Genomic DNA, 18,850 nt, shown 5'->3' on the forward strand with positions numbered 1-18,850 from the left:
CTGGCCCACCATTAAAGAAGCATCTATTTTGTAAGACTCCGTCTTCAATCTACGTTACAATATAGTAAAATAAATAAAGTGAAGACTGAACAGTTGTAGAATGGCGGGGAACAATGGCCAGGCTTAGCTTGGTTAAGCCAAGAATGCGTTGCATATTGCGCGGTCAGGTGGTGGCTGCAGCCGCGCGCGACCGCGCCAGTTGGGGCCCAGCTTTTCCTCCGTGACGTCACGCACCGGCGCAGCGCCCCTAGCGGGAGGAGCGGGAGTCAGGTGGTGGCTGCGGCCGCGCGCGACCGCGCCAGTTGGGGCCCAGCTTTTCCTCCGGCGGTCGTGACGTCACGTGACGTGGTTGCGCTAAAGGTCAATGGTGACTGCCCGGCCGCGCCCAAGGGCTGAACTGAGTGATTGCAATATGCAACGCATAAAAAATCAAAATGGGTTAAAGCTGTTCGAACGATCTACTGTGTGTTGCAACTAACGTTAGCCAAGCTAACGTTAGCTGGAACAGAACTTTAGCTGTGTCACAATGTTAGTTAAGAAACAACCGAACAGTGTTCAGCCGTCAGAGTTCTGGGGCCCGAAGAATGTAGGCTTAAAAAGGCATCTTGCATCATGTATATTAAGCTTTTCTTTCTTTGAACAGCTTATATACTATTAGCTGGGACACCCTGTGTAATATGTAAGAAAATCACACATATCCGATTGAGGATTTTAATGATTCTCGTATAAGCTTGCGGTCCACCAATGACTGAGTGATGCACATTAAAGCACATTCTCAAAAACACGTACTGTCGAGAAGCGCTATACAGGTAAGAGACACCGTACCTGAAGAAAGTTCCGTGATGACCTTGGGGGCATCGTGTCATCTTGGAGCTTCACCTTTCAGGAATAAAAACTCAATGCGCTAAAATGGTGCTGGACCAAAGTGCCGGAACTTGCTTGGCAGCACATTGCCATGAATGCTCAAAGCTGGGCACCGTAAAAGCAAGTTGTGGAGCCTTTTACTTCACTACCTATAAGCCTGGTACGTGAGCCTCAGTGAATGTACTTGCAGGTGCAGGCTTCTTTCCATTTAACGCAGGTTGAACGTATTCGACGCTAAACTACAGGTTGTAGTGCGACATAAGCTATAATAATTCGCGCTGAAAGGCAGGCTTTGGAAAATGTATGTAAGTTTTACGAATGGGTGAAATAATGCATAAATACTGATTGCCCCTATAAACGTGCAACCACGGTGGACTGTATGGTACGGTATGGTAGAACTTTATTAAAGTCCTGCAGATCGTGTCTTCACCGTGTCTCGTCAGAATTTGCTAATGCTGTTCGTAACTTATAAAGGCGTGCTAAAACTTAATTCACAGCTTTCGTCTTAAGGTGAGACGTTACGCTTCAATGAGCCAAACCGCAACTATTTCATGTTATCCAACGTGTCTCAGAGCTGTGAGAAAGACGTAGACAGCAGAAATAAACTAGAAGCACACAATTGACAGGAGCCCCTGTGTCGTTAGAAGATTTTGTCAAGCGCGAAGGAAGAAGATAACTACTTCTCGGTTGTTGTTTTTTTCTTTACTTCATTTCATTCATATAATAAGGGTAATGCGTTTCTCTTGCTGAACACCTTATGGAACTAGGGCTATCACGCGCGCAGGTGAACCGCTGGCGCCGTCAAGCTTAAGCGGGAGCACGAGGGCGTACGCTCCCCGGGCCGGCAACTTTTCCAGGCCGACAAGGTTTTCCAGGACGAACACGTTGATGCTCATCAGGGCTCGATGCGCGGCAGATCCGTTGCCGGCGTCCGCAGAGGGCGTGTCAAGGCCTACGCCGTAAACGCTGCGCTTCGTAGCTAGGAAGGAAGCCGCTTCCGGATGTAGTGCTGGGAAATGCTTGTCACCGTTCTTGTCTATGCCCATGTACGCCGTGCGATTGGGCCAGTGCTGTGTAAGAAAAAAACATCAGAAGTTCATTTTATTGGAGTGAACAGTGCACTTACCCAGATACTCCTACACAGAAGAGGAGGTCTTAGAGCTGTGCGACACCATCTAGAAAAGCCGAAGTTACAATTGAGAACTAACTGAAAACAGCTGTGACGGAGAAGTAAACGGTCGCTTCTCTTTGTCGTCACGACGATCGACTTGTCAGGGATCTCGAAGACCGACTATGTGGGCTCGATTATTCTGGTATCCCTAAGAGTTGAAAGTGTTTTGTTGTGCGGGGGGGGGGGGGGAGGGGGGGCATGCCCTAAAGACGAGGGTCATTGTACGACACACAGATAAGCATAGAAGACACAGTCCCGTATATTTATCGCCAAAAATTTGTGTTCATCTCCAAACCTTTGTGTCTATCTCCGCAAACATCGTCCCCGTCTTTAAATTGCACCCCAGTACAATATCTCATTCCAACTCACTCAAGAAGCCGCACACCGAAAGTGTTTAGCCGCGAAAGGAGGCGAACAGGCAAACTGTGTGTTGTAAGGATCGGTCGCAACGATCACATTCTTGGCAGTCTACTAAATACATGTTAAGGGAATCAGCCATCACCCCGTCAATAGATCACCTTGGAGTGCCCAGTGTGAGCCAGGAAGAGGCAGCCGTTTGGCAGGCGCCCGTACTCATCTTCCCATTCTAAGATATCGTCCACGGAGAGCAGGTACTCTGGATTCAACTCTGCCTGCGGCCGTACATCCACGGACGCCACCGGCAAGAAAAGCAGCCTCTCGAGCGGTATCTGAGAGGCATCCCAGCCATCCTTGTGGAAGTGCAATGGTGAATCCAGGTGGGTTCCACCGTGAATCGGTTCTTCCATAGCATCTACCTGAAACCTGCACCATCAGTACGGAAGCAATAGTTAGCGCATATACCTATGCACTCACTAGCTACTATCGGCTTGCAGACAATAAAGTTGTGCAATGTTTTTTACAGGAAACTGGTTGACGAAAAGCCGATTTTATGTTTACAGTTCAAATAAAGTGTTTCAAAGAGGAGTGCGATACTGGACTATCTAGTGACGCTAAACAGCTCAGTAACAAGCATACCGACGCTGGAACGCACACCACAAAAGTGCTGGCTATAATCTGCAAGTTTTTTTTTTTTTTTGCGAACAAGGCACTGAAAGAGAGAGAGAGAGAGAGAAGGATAAATGAAAGGCAGGGGCTTTGACTAGGACTGAGCTTAATTGGCTACCCTTCATTGCGGAAATGGAAATAGGGAGGAAAATGTTTATAGAAGAGGAGGAAGTGCAGTTTCAAAGTCGCTGATGTAGTGGAAGTTCTATGCTCGGTATCGCAGACGGCCGATAAATCCGGTAGCCTTCAGAAATCGCAGCAGCGCTTTTGTGGCCTTCTGCAGCTGTGTTATGCGAGGCCAGGGTTTCAAGACCTTGTCCAACGAGAAAGATCTCCTATCAAGTGGGCTTAGGGTTGTGGGGAGGTAAGTCCTTTCATTTTCAACTGACTAGCTGCAGCACAGAATGGGTTCCGTAGGCTCCCTGACACAGGCATTGTACTCGATCTTATAGGCTCTTGCAGTAAAGAATGAGTACGTATTGGTGAACGCACAGCCAAGGCGTAAACGACAGAGCACTGTTTTCTTAGTTCGGGGAAGGCCAGATAAGAGGCACAGTTCCATAGTAGCGCCGACAGAACGCAACCGATGATGAGTGAGGGCACGTAAGTGTTAACTTATGCAATGTCATATGATACGCTAGCTTGCTTATGTGCTCGCCTGCATCATCCTTCGATGTAGGTATATAAACGAGGTTCGTTCCTTCGTGTGCTTTTCTAGCAGCTTCTCCGGCTAGGTCGTTTCAAATAATTACGTTACCAGCCTATGATATCTTTGACAGATATGGAGGTGCAAACACGGCGTATGAGAACAAAGTGAGGACGAAGATTGTGTAACAACAGAAAAAAAGATACGGAAACTCCTGGGCTTGAGATTTAAAGGGACGCCTTTTGTAGGGAACTACCGTGCGATTTGATGTGTCGTTCGGGTGCCTGTGCAACTATAAGATGCTTCCATTGGTGGAACCGCACTATCGGTTCCCTGTTGCACCACAAGATGGTGCTGCCTTCCGCGCACCACTAGATTTACTGTACATGACTCTCAGGCCACCAGGGCGCATCGCTAAGCCAGCGCCATGCCAGAGCTTGCATGTAGGCTCCCTAAATGCCGATTCACGCCTCGTGCGCGAGGGCGCTGATTGCCAGCAACATGTCCTCGCTTCTACGCGTTGTACTGGCGGCGCGGGCGCCTGCCGCGTCGCCCCCCATAAATATTAAACGGCGCAAAAGAAAAAACACACACGGACGGGGAAGAGCACAGGACCAGCGCTTCCCTGGCCGTGATTTTTGATGCTGTTTAAAATGAATGATCCGCAGCAACTAGCTCGCGCCTAAACCCTTCTATTGCTTCATAGGCACGTCGCGCCTACAAGTCGGCTTCCCAGGCGTGGTAGAACGAACCCGAGAAGTGTATACCACGAGGCACACAAATCCAGAAACAGGGCCGCGAACATGGCAAGGCACTGGTAGCGTGTGAATATGCTCCGGACTTTCCCCATGCGCAAAGTGATAGGAACATACGACCGGACATGTGCTTGCCTGGTGGTTGATGAAGTGCGCGTGATTAACAATAGTGGTGATGCTTGTCTGATACCAACATCTTTAGCATTAGCCCATAAGCCGCAAAACCGGACGTCACAATGAAAAAATCAGCAGACTGAAGCGTGCGTTACTTTTATCGTTTTCTTAACCAATATTCCTTCCCGTCTGTATCCGCCAGTGGTTGTCCCCTCCTTATACAAAAACGAGTTATTTCACATTTAGGCGGATAACGCTATTTATTGCAGTGTTAGCAAACAGAAATAAAAAAGAACTTTTCCGTTTAGAATCAACGCTTCGTGACATGCATTCATACCGTCTGTCGTTTTTTTTGTGCTTTTTACCATCAAAATTAAATCCGATACCGTTTATGAAACATCCAGCGCCTAGCCAAAATCAAATCACTCACTGATTCTTTGCACTTTGATGCGATTTGTTTCGATTATTGGCCTTATAATATACTGAATCAATTTGCTGGGAATCGTATAGCGCTTCCGCCACAGATCTCGCTTCAGCACTACCTGTCGGCACTTGACCGGCAAGCTGTACAATTACACTTGCCGGGCACGCTTGTCATGGTATGCTATGATCGACGTCTCTCCCACGTGGCGGTACCAATGTGCGCTCTCTCAATAAACCTTAGCAGAAAAAATTCCAGTTACAAAAAAAAAAACATTTGTTGATGTCGAGTTATTGCACGGTAATCATCATGTCTTGGAACTTAAATCGCATTATTGTGAGAAATCAGCGATTACTATATCGCAAGAGTGACACATTCGAGCGTAACTTTGCTAGCTTTTATTAAAACATAATAGGTATTCTTCATCAGCGTGTGTTCGTTTTCTGACCCAAAATTTCTAGCCGTCGAAATGTAGCCACTACGTAGCATTCCTTTTTTACTACAAAGTCACCCGAAATAATGCAGTTTATAGGTAAAAAAGAAAAATCCCGTGGGTTGTGAGCCACGTGTCATATTGAAGTGGTCGGAGTCTATTTCGACCAATAAAGATCCACTAACGAGCTCTCACACATCCGTACGCAGTTGTTTTTCGCATTCCGCCTTGAGGCTAACTGCGGCTGACAATCGAAGCTGCCACCACAACCTTTGCGGGAGAGTGCCACAGTCTATTAGCTCCCGTCCTGCCTTTGAAGCACTAATCGAAATTGCACCTCGTAAATTTATCGCCCGGAACTAAGGTTTCAGTTTGTTGCACAGCCCAGAGCCCCACGTGGTACAAGATTGCTCGCTGAGAACTTCTCTGAGTCAGTGAAAACTTAATTCCGTACCATCCTGCCTCCGTAGCGTTGTGCAAAGTGACTCGCAAACTGAAGTGTTCGCCGTCGTTCCAGTAGACTGTTCCGTTGTTAAAATTGTACGACAGGTCGACCAAGTCGTAGTGCCTGCACAGTTTGTACGGAACAGCGCAATGATGATGTATTTCGTCACTCTCGGCATGGAGGGCCGACAGAAAGGAAAACAGCCAAGTGCTGACGCCACCAAAGTGCATCTGAAAGAAAGAAAAGTTGCCGTGTATCTGGCTCACTTACAAAACTTTCTCGTCAAAAGCATTCCGGTTTTTTTTTTGTGTGAAATAATAATAATAATATTTGGGGTTTTACGTGCCAAAACCGCTTTCTGATTATGAGGCACGCCGTAGTGGAGGACTCCGGAAATTTTTGACCACCTGGGGTTCTTTAACGTGCACCTAAATCTAAGCACATGGGTGTTTTCGCAGTTCGCCCCCATCGAAATGCGGCCGCCGTGGCCGGGATTCGATCCCGCGACCTCGTGCTCAGCAGCCCAACACCATAGCCACTGAGCAACCACGGCGGGTTGTGTGAAATATTATTGGCGTTGATCACGAACTTACTGAGTGCTAATGCTGCATTTGATTCGTTTCTCCACCACAGTGAGAAAACTGTGCTGCACTTCTCCCTCTTCACATTTCACTGTACTCCAGATTCAAGACTTCGCACGTGCCCGCTCACTGATCAAACATTCTTTCTGCTTTACTGATTATCACTTTAATTTATCAGTTGTACCTCGCGTGCGAACAGCCTGTTTCTTTGATTTTGCTAGAGGTCACATGGAGAAACACAGCTATCGGAATAAGGTGCCCGCAATTTTACTAAACTTTAATTGCAAGAAATAAAAGTAGAAATGCGAAATCAGCTGAAATTGTGTCAGATTTGATGGTGAACATCTCGGAACAGAAGCACTTCAGGAGAATCAAAGTGATGTCTTCAAATAAGATTGCCTTTACGCTTCAAATATAAACGCATAGCGTAATCTCAATAAAAACGATGTTAATTGCGAAGTTTTTGTTAATTATGCGTTTGATGACTAATTGTTCGCGAACGTTGTTTCCAGCAGAGCACATAAACTGCCTGTGCAAGCAGATATTGCACAGATAGCATCGCATTTTTCATAACATGACCATTAGTTTACCTTTGAAGTGCTTGTGTGCTATGGCAACATTCTTCGTTTTAGGGCAACTAAGAAATGCACTTCACACAACAGCGATGCCTATTTTCGTTGCTGAATCCAACTGCCGCTGCTCCGAGTTGTTAAAATTTTGAAACATCTGACAAAAGCGGTAAAAAAAGGGAAGAATCGAAGTGATGGAAAATTTGTTTTGTTCAAGCCCCGGCAAAAATTTGGAACTGTTGAGTTGCCCCATTGATCGCATTACGCTCTTTTACATGCGTTTAGGAAAAGAGGTAAAAACTAAACTTCGCGCGAAAGAACTTGATGAATTATGGTCATCGCTCTTAGTTTCTGCGTAAATTGGAGTAACGATAAAAAATAAAATGTAATACTTTCTTTTAGATTTGCAAATAAAGTAAATATGAGGCTAAGCTTTCTGCGCGGTTGTTCTTAAGTCAAACGAATGCCGCTAACTATGGACGCTAACTATGGCTTGGCAGCACTCCGACAATGCGGTTCACTGACGCCGGACGCCTTTTCGCATTACAGGTGCTCACAGGCTTCTGCTTCACCGTTGGCACCTGCTGTTCTCCTGGTGCCGCCACGGGGCCTGCGGGCACGCCCGGCTTACGGTGTGTTGGCTTGCGGGATACACTTACCTGGCGGAGCATCCTCTATCGTCTGCCCGGGAATGCCAATGCCGACCGACGCTCAGCGCCGCCTCACGTCTACAGTCAGCTGTATGCCTTCGTGCGTGGTGTAGGCTCGCCCTACCCTCAGCGCGCTGGTGTTACAGACGGGCCAACCTCGTCTACCCTCCAGTGCTCCGAAAACGATGCAAGCGCCGTTGACTACTGCGCCGCACCGCCCCTGAACGGAAATTCATAGCATCTATCGTCTTCATACAACTTTGCCTCAGCCGACGCATCGAAACAGACATCAACCTTCACGCATAAAACACGTCACCCCCTCGCTCTCATCAGTGGGCTTGGCAGCACTCCGACAATGCGGTTCACTGACGCCGGACGCCTTTTCGCATTACAGGTAACAACCAATTACGCTATTTATGCGCGTCGTTCCCGCTATGCCGCTTTGCTAGTGCTGCCAAGCCCAGGCTGCTGCATTACCATTCTTCGCGACTGCACGTCTGTCATCTTACAACTTCTTGCTCTCTCTGGCGACATAGAATTAAATCCCGGCCCTAACACCCGTTCCACTTCAACGCAGGCATCCTGTGACATAATGGCTGCATTGGAGGAAATAAACTCAGGTCAGGCATCTCTTCTAAGTGAAATGAAATCAATTCGAAATAAACTATCTCAGAACGACAAAATTTTTGACGACATTAAAAGGCGACTAACAAAAATTGAAGGTGATGTTTCCGCCATAACTGCACTAAAAACCGAAGTTAATTGCATCAGGACAGTGGTCGATACAAACACTAAAGCCATTTCCGACATTTCATCAAGACTAAACGATTCAGAAGATAGAGCTCGTCGTTCTAACCTTGTGTTTTTTGGGGTATCTGATACTGAGCGTGAAACGTGGCAAGAATCGGAGAAGAAAATTGTGGAACTTTGTGCTTCTAACCTTAATATCAAGTTGGATCCCTTCGATATTGAGCGCGCTCATAGAATTGGCAGATACAGCTCTAATAGAAACAGACCCATAATTATCAAATTAGCTCATTTCAAAGTAAAACAACACATTCTTTCAAATGCTAAACAACTTAGAGGGTCCAGCTACAGCATATCGGAAGACTACTCAGCTAACACTCGGCATGCACGTAAACAACTAATCGAATTCGGCAAGTCGCAACAGAAACCTTTCAAACTCCGGTACGACAAACTAATCGTGGATAACAGAAGTTACAAGTATGATAACACTACAAACAGAGTTATATCAACTTCATAGCTACCATCACGCACTATCGCAAAACCATATAGCATCCCTGTATCATTCGTTTATACTAACATTAGAAGCTTATTGCCCAAACGCGAAGCACTCTGTAGCCTTATCGATTCTGCTGATTGTAAGCTTCTTGTACTAACAGAAACGTGGCTGAATTCTACCGTCGATAACACAGAGCTTAATTCTTTCCTTCCTGATTTTGACATATTTAGGCGGGATCGTGTAGGCAAACGCGGAGGAGGTGTTCTGCCCATCGCAGCCTTTGTTGCTCCATTATCAATATCACTTCACCTCTAGAAATCTTATTCGTATTGTGCAGTTCTTCATACCTACAAACTATTATCGGTGTATGCTATCGACCCCCCGATGCAGATGCTTCCTTCACTATTCACTTCCACGAGGCACTGCAAACTGTTACGAAGTCATTTAATCATGCGCAACTACTCCTCTTAGGTGACTTTAACTTTCCTGATATAACATGGTCCGAACCAGCCATAACACTGTCTAAAAATAACCTTGAATGTAATTTTCTTAACACATGCCTCACCTTTGGTTTGACGCAGCTAGTGTCTACCCCAACGCGGAAAAACGAACAGTGCTCTAACATACTCGACCTTATCTTAACATCCCATCCCGACAGTGTTTCTTCTATAACACATCTACCAGAACTAAGTGATCACTCGGTACTACATGCAGAATTATCCTGGCAGCTACCTCATTGCAAAAAATCAAAAAAGAAAATAACACTCTACGATAAAGGTGATTACATCAGCATCAACAATGCACTAACCGAGTTTTACAACTGGTTCATTATAGATTTCCCGAAGCGCACAGTAGACGCCAACTGGACGCTTTTTAAAAATAAAATGATCGAACTCACTACGACTTACATACCAACCATCATTTTAACAGAGCGACCTTCGTCCCCATGGTTCAACAACACATTAAAACGACTAAACAATAAAAAGAAAAGATTGTTTCGTAAAGCCAAGCGTTCCAATACCGCTCCGGCCTGGGAAAAATATTACGTCACTGAAAAGGAATTTGATTCCTTAGCCGCAACAGCTAAACGAACCTTCTACTCAACTACACTCCCTAACATGCTGCAAAACAATCCCAAACAATTCTGGAAACACATTAACCCAAATAACCGTAAACATTACTATTATATGATAACGATAATAACCGTGTTCCAGACCATAAAGTATCTGAAGTACTAAACTCTGTCTTCTCTTCCGTGTTCACTTCTGAACCTAACACTGACCTCCCAGACTGTCCTTACCTCAACAACCCAACGATGCCTGACATAACAATCGAAGCACATGGTATCACCAAGCTAATTGAGTCCCTCAAATTAACATCCTCAGCCGGCATCGACGGCATCAATTCCAAAATGCTTAAGAACACCGCGCACATCTCTAGTGTATTTTTGTGTCATATCTTTCAGCAATCATTATCATCTGGAGTGGTGCCGCAAGACTGGAAAATAGGTAAGATAATTCCAGTACCAAAAAAAGGATCATCATCATCGTGCCACAATTACCGTCCAATTTCCCTCATCAGTGTTTGTTCTAAACTAATGGAGCATATAATTTGTTCTCATATTGTAAACTTCCTAACATCCGCTAATTTCTTTAATCCAAATCAACACGGTTTTCAGAAAGGCATGTCCTGCGAGACTCAACTAGCCCTATTCGTTAATGACATCAGCTCGCATCTTGATCAAAACATACCCATAGACACCCTCTTCCTAGATTTCCAAAAAGCTTTCGACAAGGTTCCTCATGAACGGCTCTTTCTAAAACTATCATGTCTTAATCTTAACCCTCGTGTTCTCCAATGGATGCGCAACTTTCTCACTAACCGTCAACAGTTCGTTTACGCTAACCAATGCTCGTCTACCTTATCACCCGTTATCTCTGGCGTGCCACAAGGCACAGTCCTGGGACCACTACTCTTCTTAATATACATTAACGACTTACCTATAGGCTGTTCTTCCAAAATTCGTTTATTTGCCGATGACTGTGTAATCTATCGTCGTATTACTAACGACGCTGATTCTCGCGCCCTCCAGTCCGACCTTAACGTCATTGAAACTTGGTGTAACAATTGGCTAATGTCCCTCAACGTCAAAAAAACATCACTACTTACTTTCCATCGTCGCCAATCATTTATGTCAACTAATTACACTATCGCCGGTTCGGAAATATGTGCTGTGACTTCATATACATACCTAGGCGTTAACTTGTCCAATAACCTCAGTTGGTCCTCACACATTTGCAACATTAGCAATGATGCCAATCGTGTACTAAGCTACCTGCGCCGTAATCTACGTCTTGTCCCGCACTCAGTAAAACTACTCGCATACTTAACAATCGTTCGACCCAAACTAGAATACGCATGCTCAGTATGGGACCCACACCAATCTAACCTGGCAACAGCACTAGAATCCATACAGAATCGTGCAGCAAGGTTCATTCATTCTGACTACTCTTACCACACTAGCGTTACTAAACTTAAATCATCTCTGAAACTTCCAACCCTCGAGCAGCGCCGCAAAACAGCAAGACTGTGCCTCTTTTACAAATTTTATCACTCACTACTTCATCAGACCGACATCACACCTGCGCATCGCACTTCATCCCGTCATGGCCATTCAAAGGCTGTTTATCCCCCTCCAGCTCGCACCTCCGCTCATCTTAACTCTTTCTTCATTCAAACAGCGAAAGACTGGAATCATCTACCTTCTGAAGCGGTGCACCACTCCAGTCATTCATCGTTCAAGGCATTTATTGAAAATATTATGTAAATATGCCCACCCCTCATGTAAAACCCCAAATGGGGTATTTGAGGTACCAATAAATAAATAAATAAATAAATAAATAAATATGTTTGCACGTTGGCAATAGCGCACAAAAAATTCACGACGTATGCGGTCAAAGCTATTTTAAACAAAATATAGCTTGTCATCAAAGTTAAGCTTTGGTTGTGCTTCTGCGTGCCTCTGGAAGCATAGAGCCTATCCCAGTAGCCTGGTAAACTTTGTGGCTTCGCTCTCCAGCTGTGCTTGGCCCCTCCCTTATAGAATTTCCCCTTGCCCTGTAATAACCAAATTAGACACAATAAATCATTAACACCAAGTGGGAAAAAGGGCGGGAGGCTCATCTTTGCTCCATCCCATGATACACAGCATTTGATGATGGAAATATTGTTAGTTGCACTGTACAGAGTAGTTTCAGCAAAGAACGTAGAAGCTTCTAAAGCAGTAGGATGCAAAATAAATAGTGTCAGGTAAAATAACAATTAGCAGACCAGTGTCAAACATATATTGCTGGTCACTTTCGAAAAAGGGCGCCTTCAGCGAGGAATTTCTTCTCAAAAATCAGAATGCGTTAATGTCTGAAGAACTTTGGCTGAAATTTACATGAATACAGTTTCCATTTTATTTATTTTGTTTACTTACATACCTACAGCACCCAATGTTGGGCATAAGAGTAGATTAGAGTAGGGGGAACGAATATTATACGTATGTTCAAATACAGATGATTGATGGTTCAAAAGGATACATCTAATAAATAATAATAATAATAATAATAATAATTATAATAATACCATTTATTGAAAAAAAAACAGCGATTAAGGCAGAAAGCCGTGGGCAGGCAAGGTTAATTTCCTATTCTGTCTGAAGCAAAACAGATTTTTGAACTAAATCAACAAATGTTTCGCTAAGAAACTTTCAGAAACAGATGGCGTTGCTGCGACAATTTCAGGCGGCAGTTTATTCCGATCATGTACAGTTTTTGGAAAGAAGGAATGCTTATATAGATTGATACGGCATTTGTAATGAGAAATTATATGTATTGAGAAATTATATGGCATATGAATTTATAGGACTAAAGAACATAACTGAGTTAGAGTATCAGAGTATGCTGTAGCATCTAAGTGACGATACTTGACAGTCGAACCATTCAGTAATTATGAAGTGAGCCATTTCTTCAATAATGCTTAGGAGTGGCTTTCCACTTAGAAAAAAAAAATATCTTTTTCAGTGATTTAGCAAGATTCTTGTTAAAGTAGATATAAAACATTGTACATTTTAGAAATTTTTTTCTAGGATACCATGAACTGGATGTGACGACGGCTTTTGTGACATAAATGTGCTGCCAAGAATTTAGTTTTTACAATAATTGAACCTATTTTCCGGCAATACATGGCATACTCAATCTGTTTGTCTGCACTCTGCCAGTGCAGTAGTGAAGTAGCGTAGATAGTTGCGCTTTTAATCAGATTTCTATGACTGAAATTGTGTGGTTTTCACGCCGGTTTACAGGATTTCTCATCGTCAAGTACTCCTAGCTATACCGGCTGTGCGCCAACATGACATTCGAATACTCGCAACAATACTCCTACACCTATGCTTCTAAAAAGACGAACTTCTCACCTTGAAAAGATTCCTTCTTGCCTTTCCGATTGAGAAATCCTCTGGGGCGTGAAAGTCGTGCTTTACGAAGGGTAATGGCTTCGTACACTTTATTGCGGCTGTGCATGCACAACTCGATGTGTATTCGTGTGTGTATATATGTTAGTGTGTGCGCACATGCGTGCTACATTAGCGCTTCATTGGTTGGAAAGAGAAAGTAAACAAAAATATATTTTTTGGCACAGTTCTCTTTACATCAGGCCATTGCTCCCCTGCTAGCTTTTCAGCAGCCATCGAACTGGCAGAAAAAAAAAGAAAAAAAAACCACTTCATACCAGCCAAATTCAGTTCATACTTGATACCATTAGTTTAGGTACTGGGCACCATGACGAAATGAATCAGAAAACCTGCGTTGCGTACATGGCATGTTTTCACGAGTGCACTGACCTGCGAATAAGTACATATGATTCACAGCTGCAACATTTGTGCTACTGGATCTCGACTGCGGAGAGAAAGAGGTCAAAATGTGAAGAAATACATGAACGGAGCACCTGCCGTCGAGAGCTTTCGCATGGGCTTAGTGAAGTTAATAGCTCGTTAGGTTCTTCAGATGACATGAAACGACCTACACGTGGCCTTGCACACATAGCTGTTGCCGTTAATACACCGATGAAGAACAGAACAGCAATTATATTTGCCACTTGTGGCGATAACGTTTGAGTGAATGTAGTGAGAACTGCTCTTATAATTGTGAACCATCACGATTGCTTGTTTACGTGGCAAGGGACAGGCGAGGGAAAAGAGGGCAAGGTGACAAGATGACAAAACGAGAACAAGGTGAAAGCGGGAGTCAACGTTTCGACAAGTGGACTTTTCTTTTTCAAGGCGAAGGGATAGGCAAAGTGGTACGGGAAGCAACCTTTAACAAATGATTGGATACCAGATGCGAGGAGTGCGCTAGGGCAGACTGAAATGGAGACAGCTACGTTTATGAGCAAATTGGTTTATGTTGGACAGCAACGGTTTTCTAATCGCGAAAGTTTCTGCAGAAGAAAAGCGAGTCTACTCCCACTTGCACGAACTCTCTATCCGCGCGCCTTTTTCTTCATTTATTTTTGATAATGAGTACTCTCATTAAAAGCTACATTTAACCAAGGATAGTTTGGAAATAACTTTTTCCAGTGATATTAGCAATCGCAGCAAGGTCCAGGCCTTTGTCTAAGATGTTTGGTGCAGAAATGTTATGTCAATTAGATGATGATGGTGATGATATAAGGGAATTTGTGGCGCCAAGCCAGGTGTGGATGGCCAGAAAGCGCCAAGAAGTTGCAATTAGTAGTCAATGGCGGAACGTCTTACGAAGGGCATATATAACATGGCTGCAAAACGGCACTAGCTGCCTGAGTGCTTAAAATGTTCATGTATTAACACTGTAACAATGGCTATAGTGATGTCTGCTACGAATACAGATTATATATGAAGCAAAGATAGAATAAGGAAGGTTGTTATAGGTGGAGAACGCTGGATTCCGAGAATGATGAGCCAAATGCTACGTAAGACACATTTGCATGTGACTTTTTTGCGTTGGGGTAAAACTCCACGCAAGACTAATTCGACTGGAGTTTTCGGAGGTGCACTGAGATGGCTGTCCTTGGAGCGTCCGTGGTGACTTCCACAAATCATGTGTCACATTCTACGACCTGTCACTGCCATAGGATTACGGCTTTGCTGGAGTCATAAGGCGATGTTCAAGCATTGGGACACCTATTTTATCACCTAGTTTCCTCAGATGTAGTGAAAAGTGCTCTCACATTGCAGGTCCAAGTGATGTGACACAGGTCATATCGCTTATGGTTACGGTAAAAATCGGTGAAGCTGAAAAGCCGGGAGACCGGGAGGTTTCGTTGCGCTAACGAAAATAAGGACGTCATGCGTGACATCACCGACGATGCTACAAGCTCTCCGCCAACAGTCTCCACTTCATCTTATGATGAAGAGGGTCGGCATATACGGTACTGCCAGTCCGTAAAGATAGCAACCAAATAAACATGCTGGGAGTAGGTTTTCGGTCGCAACGTAGATCCGCTTAGGAATGTTTATACGGCTAAGTGGTTCCGATAGCCTTTGATTGTAGTGTATATAGTTGTCAAAAGTCGCGTAGACTGATGGCCGTAATGGAGAAAAGGGCGTCCGCGTCCTTTCTCAGGCCTCGTGAAAAAATACAGCTTGGCAGTCACGTTACGTGCGCTACACCTGCACGTGCTTGCACTTTTGGTGGGTCGTTGGGAACGCACCTGGTTTGTTCAACACGGATGAGTGCACGCAGGTTCCATGGCGAGTTGTATTTACACAATGAGGTGCAATGAACTCCTCACGCAGATTTATCGTTTTTGTAACTGCCACTGCATTTCGACCTCTGCAGGAGAAATAACAACAAAGGTTAGTGCATAGTTCTTGCTCCTAAGTGTTATTTGTATAGCACTGAGACGTACACTCAGGCGGGGTATTCGCGGTAGGAGTTGGTAATGATGTAACTTTTGTACCTCTGTTACTTGAACAGTTTGAATTTCGATCTGTTTATATGTGCTTGTGGACGTCAGGTATTGGTCCCGATCGCATATGCAATCTAAAAACTTCACAGCGCTTTGTCGCATGCGTCACGAATGCACTTCTTTAGAGCGAAAGGACGGATTTCCGAAGGAGTAATGCATCCTGGGAAGGGACTTAGCGCAGGGGTTTAGCTCAATGCTTGAAGCGGGGGGAAATATATTCAAAAGCCCTCCCCTGCTGGGGTGGTGGGCATTTTGTTGCTTACGGACTAGCAAATTCCCCAAACCTAATTGTACATATATTTCTTCTAGTATGCACACGATGAACGCAACGAGGACAAGCTCAAACAAGCTATCGTTTTTTTATATAAAGAAATAAAAATAAAATAATAAAAGATGTGAAACAAAAATGTTGTGATAACCGTTGAGAAGTATCAGATGTTAAACGACAATAGTAAATAGTGTAACTAATCAATTATTCAATTAAAATATTATCAATACTTTCGGGGCCCGACGGCACTACAGAAATGAGTGGCATGGTTACAAACGTGTGCAGTAAAATAACACAAAGCGTTACAAGAAATTTTTCAAGGCGATCCTGGCTCATTCTGCACCTGAAATAAAAATATGCGGTTTTATCTGCAATGGCAGCAGGGAAGGTGGCTCCATTCGGTGCTTGTTCTTGGGACGAAATAATCATGATATAAGCTAGTGAGACGCGATGGCAAGCTTCTTTTAAATCATGAAAATTGTGCGCAATCAGCGAATTTGTAAGGAAAAGAAATGATGTAGAACACGAAATGTCCATGGGAATCGGGGTACGCGAAATTTTCATGAGCCAGCAAGGCGAAATTGAACACTATGACAAGGAACGCGCTGCAGATTTCAGTGATGAGTGTGTCAGTCAGTCACAATGGCAGACCTCGTAGAGAAAGTTGAACTTTTATTGAGCATTACAAGGTGCTCAATCACAAAACACGACGTGCCTGACTTTGTGCAGACGTGCCACAGCGTCACAGTACGATGAGAAATGGGCAGAGAGGTCCCGTAACTTCTAACTTCATCAGCAGCTAGAAAATGGCTTCTGTGTGAGGGGAACAGGGTTTGAAACCAACCACCATATATATATATATATATATATATATATATATATATATATATATATATATATATATATATACGCAGGAAAGAGACGACGAACTTATTGGAAGACTTACTTACTTAACGTTTTCGGCTGGTGGACCAGCCTTCGTCAGATGACAGAGTACTCTGACGAAGGCTGGTCCACCAGCCGAAATCGTTAAGTAAATATGTCTTCCAAAAAGTTCGTCGTCTCTTTCTGCGTATGTTACGTCGGGTCCTGCGTGCTGAACTTTGAATAAACCCCCGGTGTATATATATATATATATATATATAAGTTTATTTTGAAGCCGGCGATTGGGAAGCCCGGGCCTGGTATCGCCCAGATGGCCACTGGGCGCTGCTGCTCCCGAACGGCCTCCATGGCTCGCTGGACGGCCCAAAGTTGGTCTTAGAGTTCTGAGCTGAGCAGTGCGGCCGACCACAGTGCCCGTAGATTTTGCAGGGAGAATGCCATTTTATCTTGATATATTTTACCTCCTCACAACATGTGTTGAAGGGTGGCTCTAGCACACTTGCATAGCTTGCATATATCGCTCTCTTATATATTATTTAGTTGCACTGGACTAGTATAAGTTTCTGTTTGTAATCGCCTAGAAGTTACGGACTCAGCTCTGTTCAGTTTAATGTGAGGCGGTGGTAATACTCGCCTACGATTTTGACAGAATTTGGTAATATCGCTACATCTTGTTAATCTGTTTTTTTTTCTCTCCAGATCTCCATCTCCGCATTCTCCTGACCGATGGGAATCACTCTTTGCTCAGCTCAGCGAGTAAGGCCTTGAGCTTCACGGTGTGCTACCTCGTTGGGGTTGATTGCGGTAATACCTGGAGTCGTATGCGCTGGGAACAAGAGCAATTGCCTGCCGTTCTTCTCTGCGTTGGAGAAGTTTGCTTTGTTGACTCTGATGATGTGCTACGCCTCAAAAGAGATCCTACCTTTTGCATAATTTTCAACTGACGACTGAGAATCCCTAATGATGTATTGAGCATGCATGGCGACCAATTCTAGTGCAATGGTTACCTCCTCTGCTGTCTCGAAAAGTTTGGTATTAACTGACACGCTTGTAAGGGGTTTTTGGGTGTGATCTACGACTACAGCCGCGTAGCTGTTTCTGTGTGGGTATTCAGCCGCGTCTACGTAGGCTGCTCTGCCGTCTGACCCATAGTTTCGGATAATTTTCTCTGCTCTACTCGTACGTCTGTCCTCGTTGTAACCTGGACGCATGTTCTTGTGTATATATGGTACTAGGAGCTTGTCACAAATTTCTTTCGTTATCGTCTTCTTTTCCCCGTGTAGATTGTGGTAATTCATTCCAAGTTTGCGTACTATATGTCGTCCCGTTTTGGGGTCTTGGCTAGTCGTTCCATCTCCCAGTGTGTTGCGCCATGACGCCCTTTCAATATTCTTGGTAAAAGGTAAGGTCTTAGGTTGCGTCCCTGTCTAGCGCCTTGCCTACTCTGGTTGGAATGCCGGAGTCCGTGACGAGCGTAAGGCCTAATTCTTGCGAGTCGTTCCATAAGTCCCTTCCTTTTGGTCTGGTGCATAAATATATAGTTATAGAAGGAGACATTAATGCCCCCCACTCCACGTGGGGATATATATAAACATTATGGGGTTTTATGTGCCAAAACCACTTTGTGATTAAGAGGCACGCCGTAGTGGGGGACTACAAAAATTTGGACCCCCTGGAATTCTTTAGCGTGCACCTAAATCTAAGTACACGGGTGTTTTCGCATTTCGCTCCCATCGAAATGCGGCCGCCGTGGCCAGTACTCGATCCCGTGACCTCGTGCTTAGTAGCC

General features: G+C 44.4%; 1 protein-coding gene and 1 long non-coding RNA gene across 2 annotated transcripts; one reads left to right on the forward strand and one right to left on the reverse strand.

Annotated features, from left to right (window-relative positions):
* Positions 1-1,556: 1,556 nt before the first annotated feature.
* On the reverse strand, positions 1,557-2,806 carry LOC142577915 (isatin hydrolase-like). The gene is made up of 2 exons (XM_075687353.1): positions 2,554-2,806; positions 1,557-1,934 (listed from the first exon to the last, which is right to left on the reverse strand). The coding sequence occupies exons 1-2, from the start codon at positions 2,800-2,802 to the stop codon at positions 1,620-1,622; spliced, it is 564 nt and encodes a 187-aa protein (XP_075543468.1). The 5' UTR covers positions 2,803-2,806; the 3' UTR covers positions 1,557-1,619.
* Positions 2,807-7,523: 4,717 nt separating this feature from the next.
* On the forward strand, positions 7,524-17,823 carry LOC142579689 (uncharacterized). The gene is made up of 3 exons (XR_012827433.1): positions 7,524-8,069; positions 10,384-10,426; positions 17,761-17,823. It is a non-coding gene; the product is annotated as an uncharacterized LOC142579689 (long non-coding RNA).
* Positions 17,824-18,850: the final 1,027 nt, after the last annotated feature.

The sequence above is a fragment of the Dermacentor variabilis genome, chromosome 4, assembly GCF_050947875.1.
Source record: "Dermacentor variabilis isolate Ectoservices chromosome 4, ASM5094787v1, whole genome shotgun sequence".
Lineage (NCBI taxonomy): Eukaryota > Metazoa > Arthropoda > Arachnida > Ixodida > Ixodidae > Dermacentor > Dermacentor variabilis.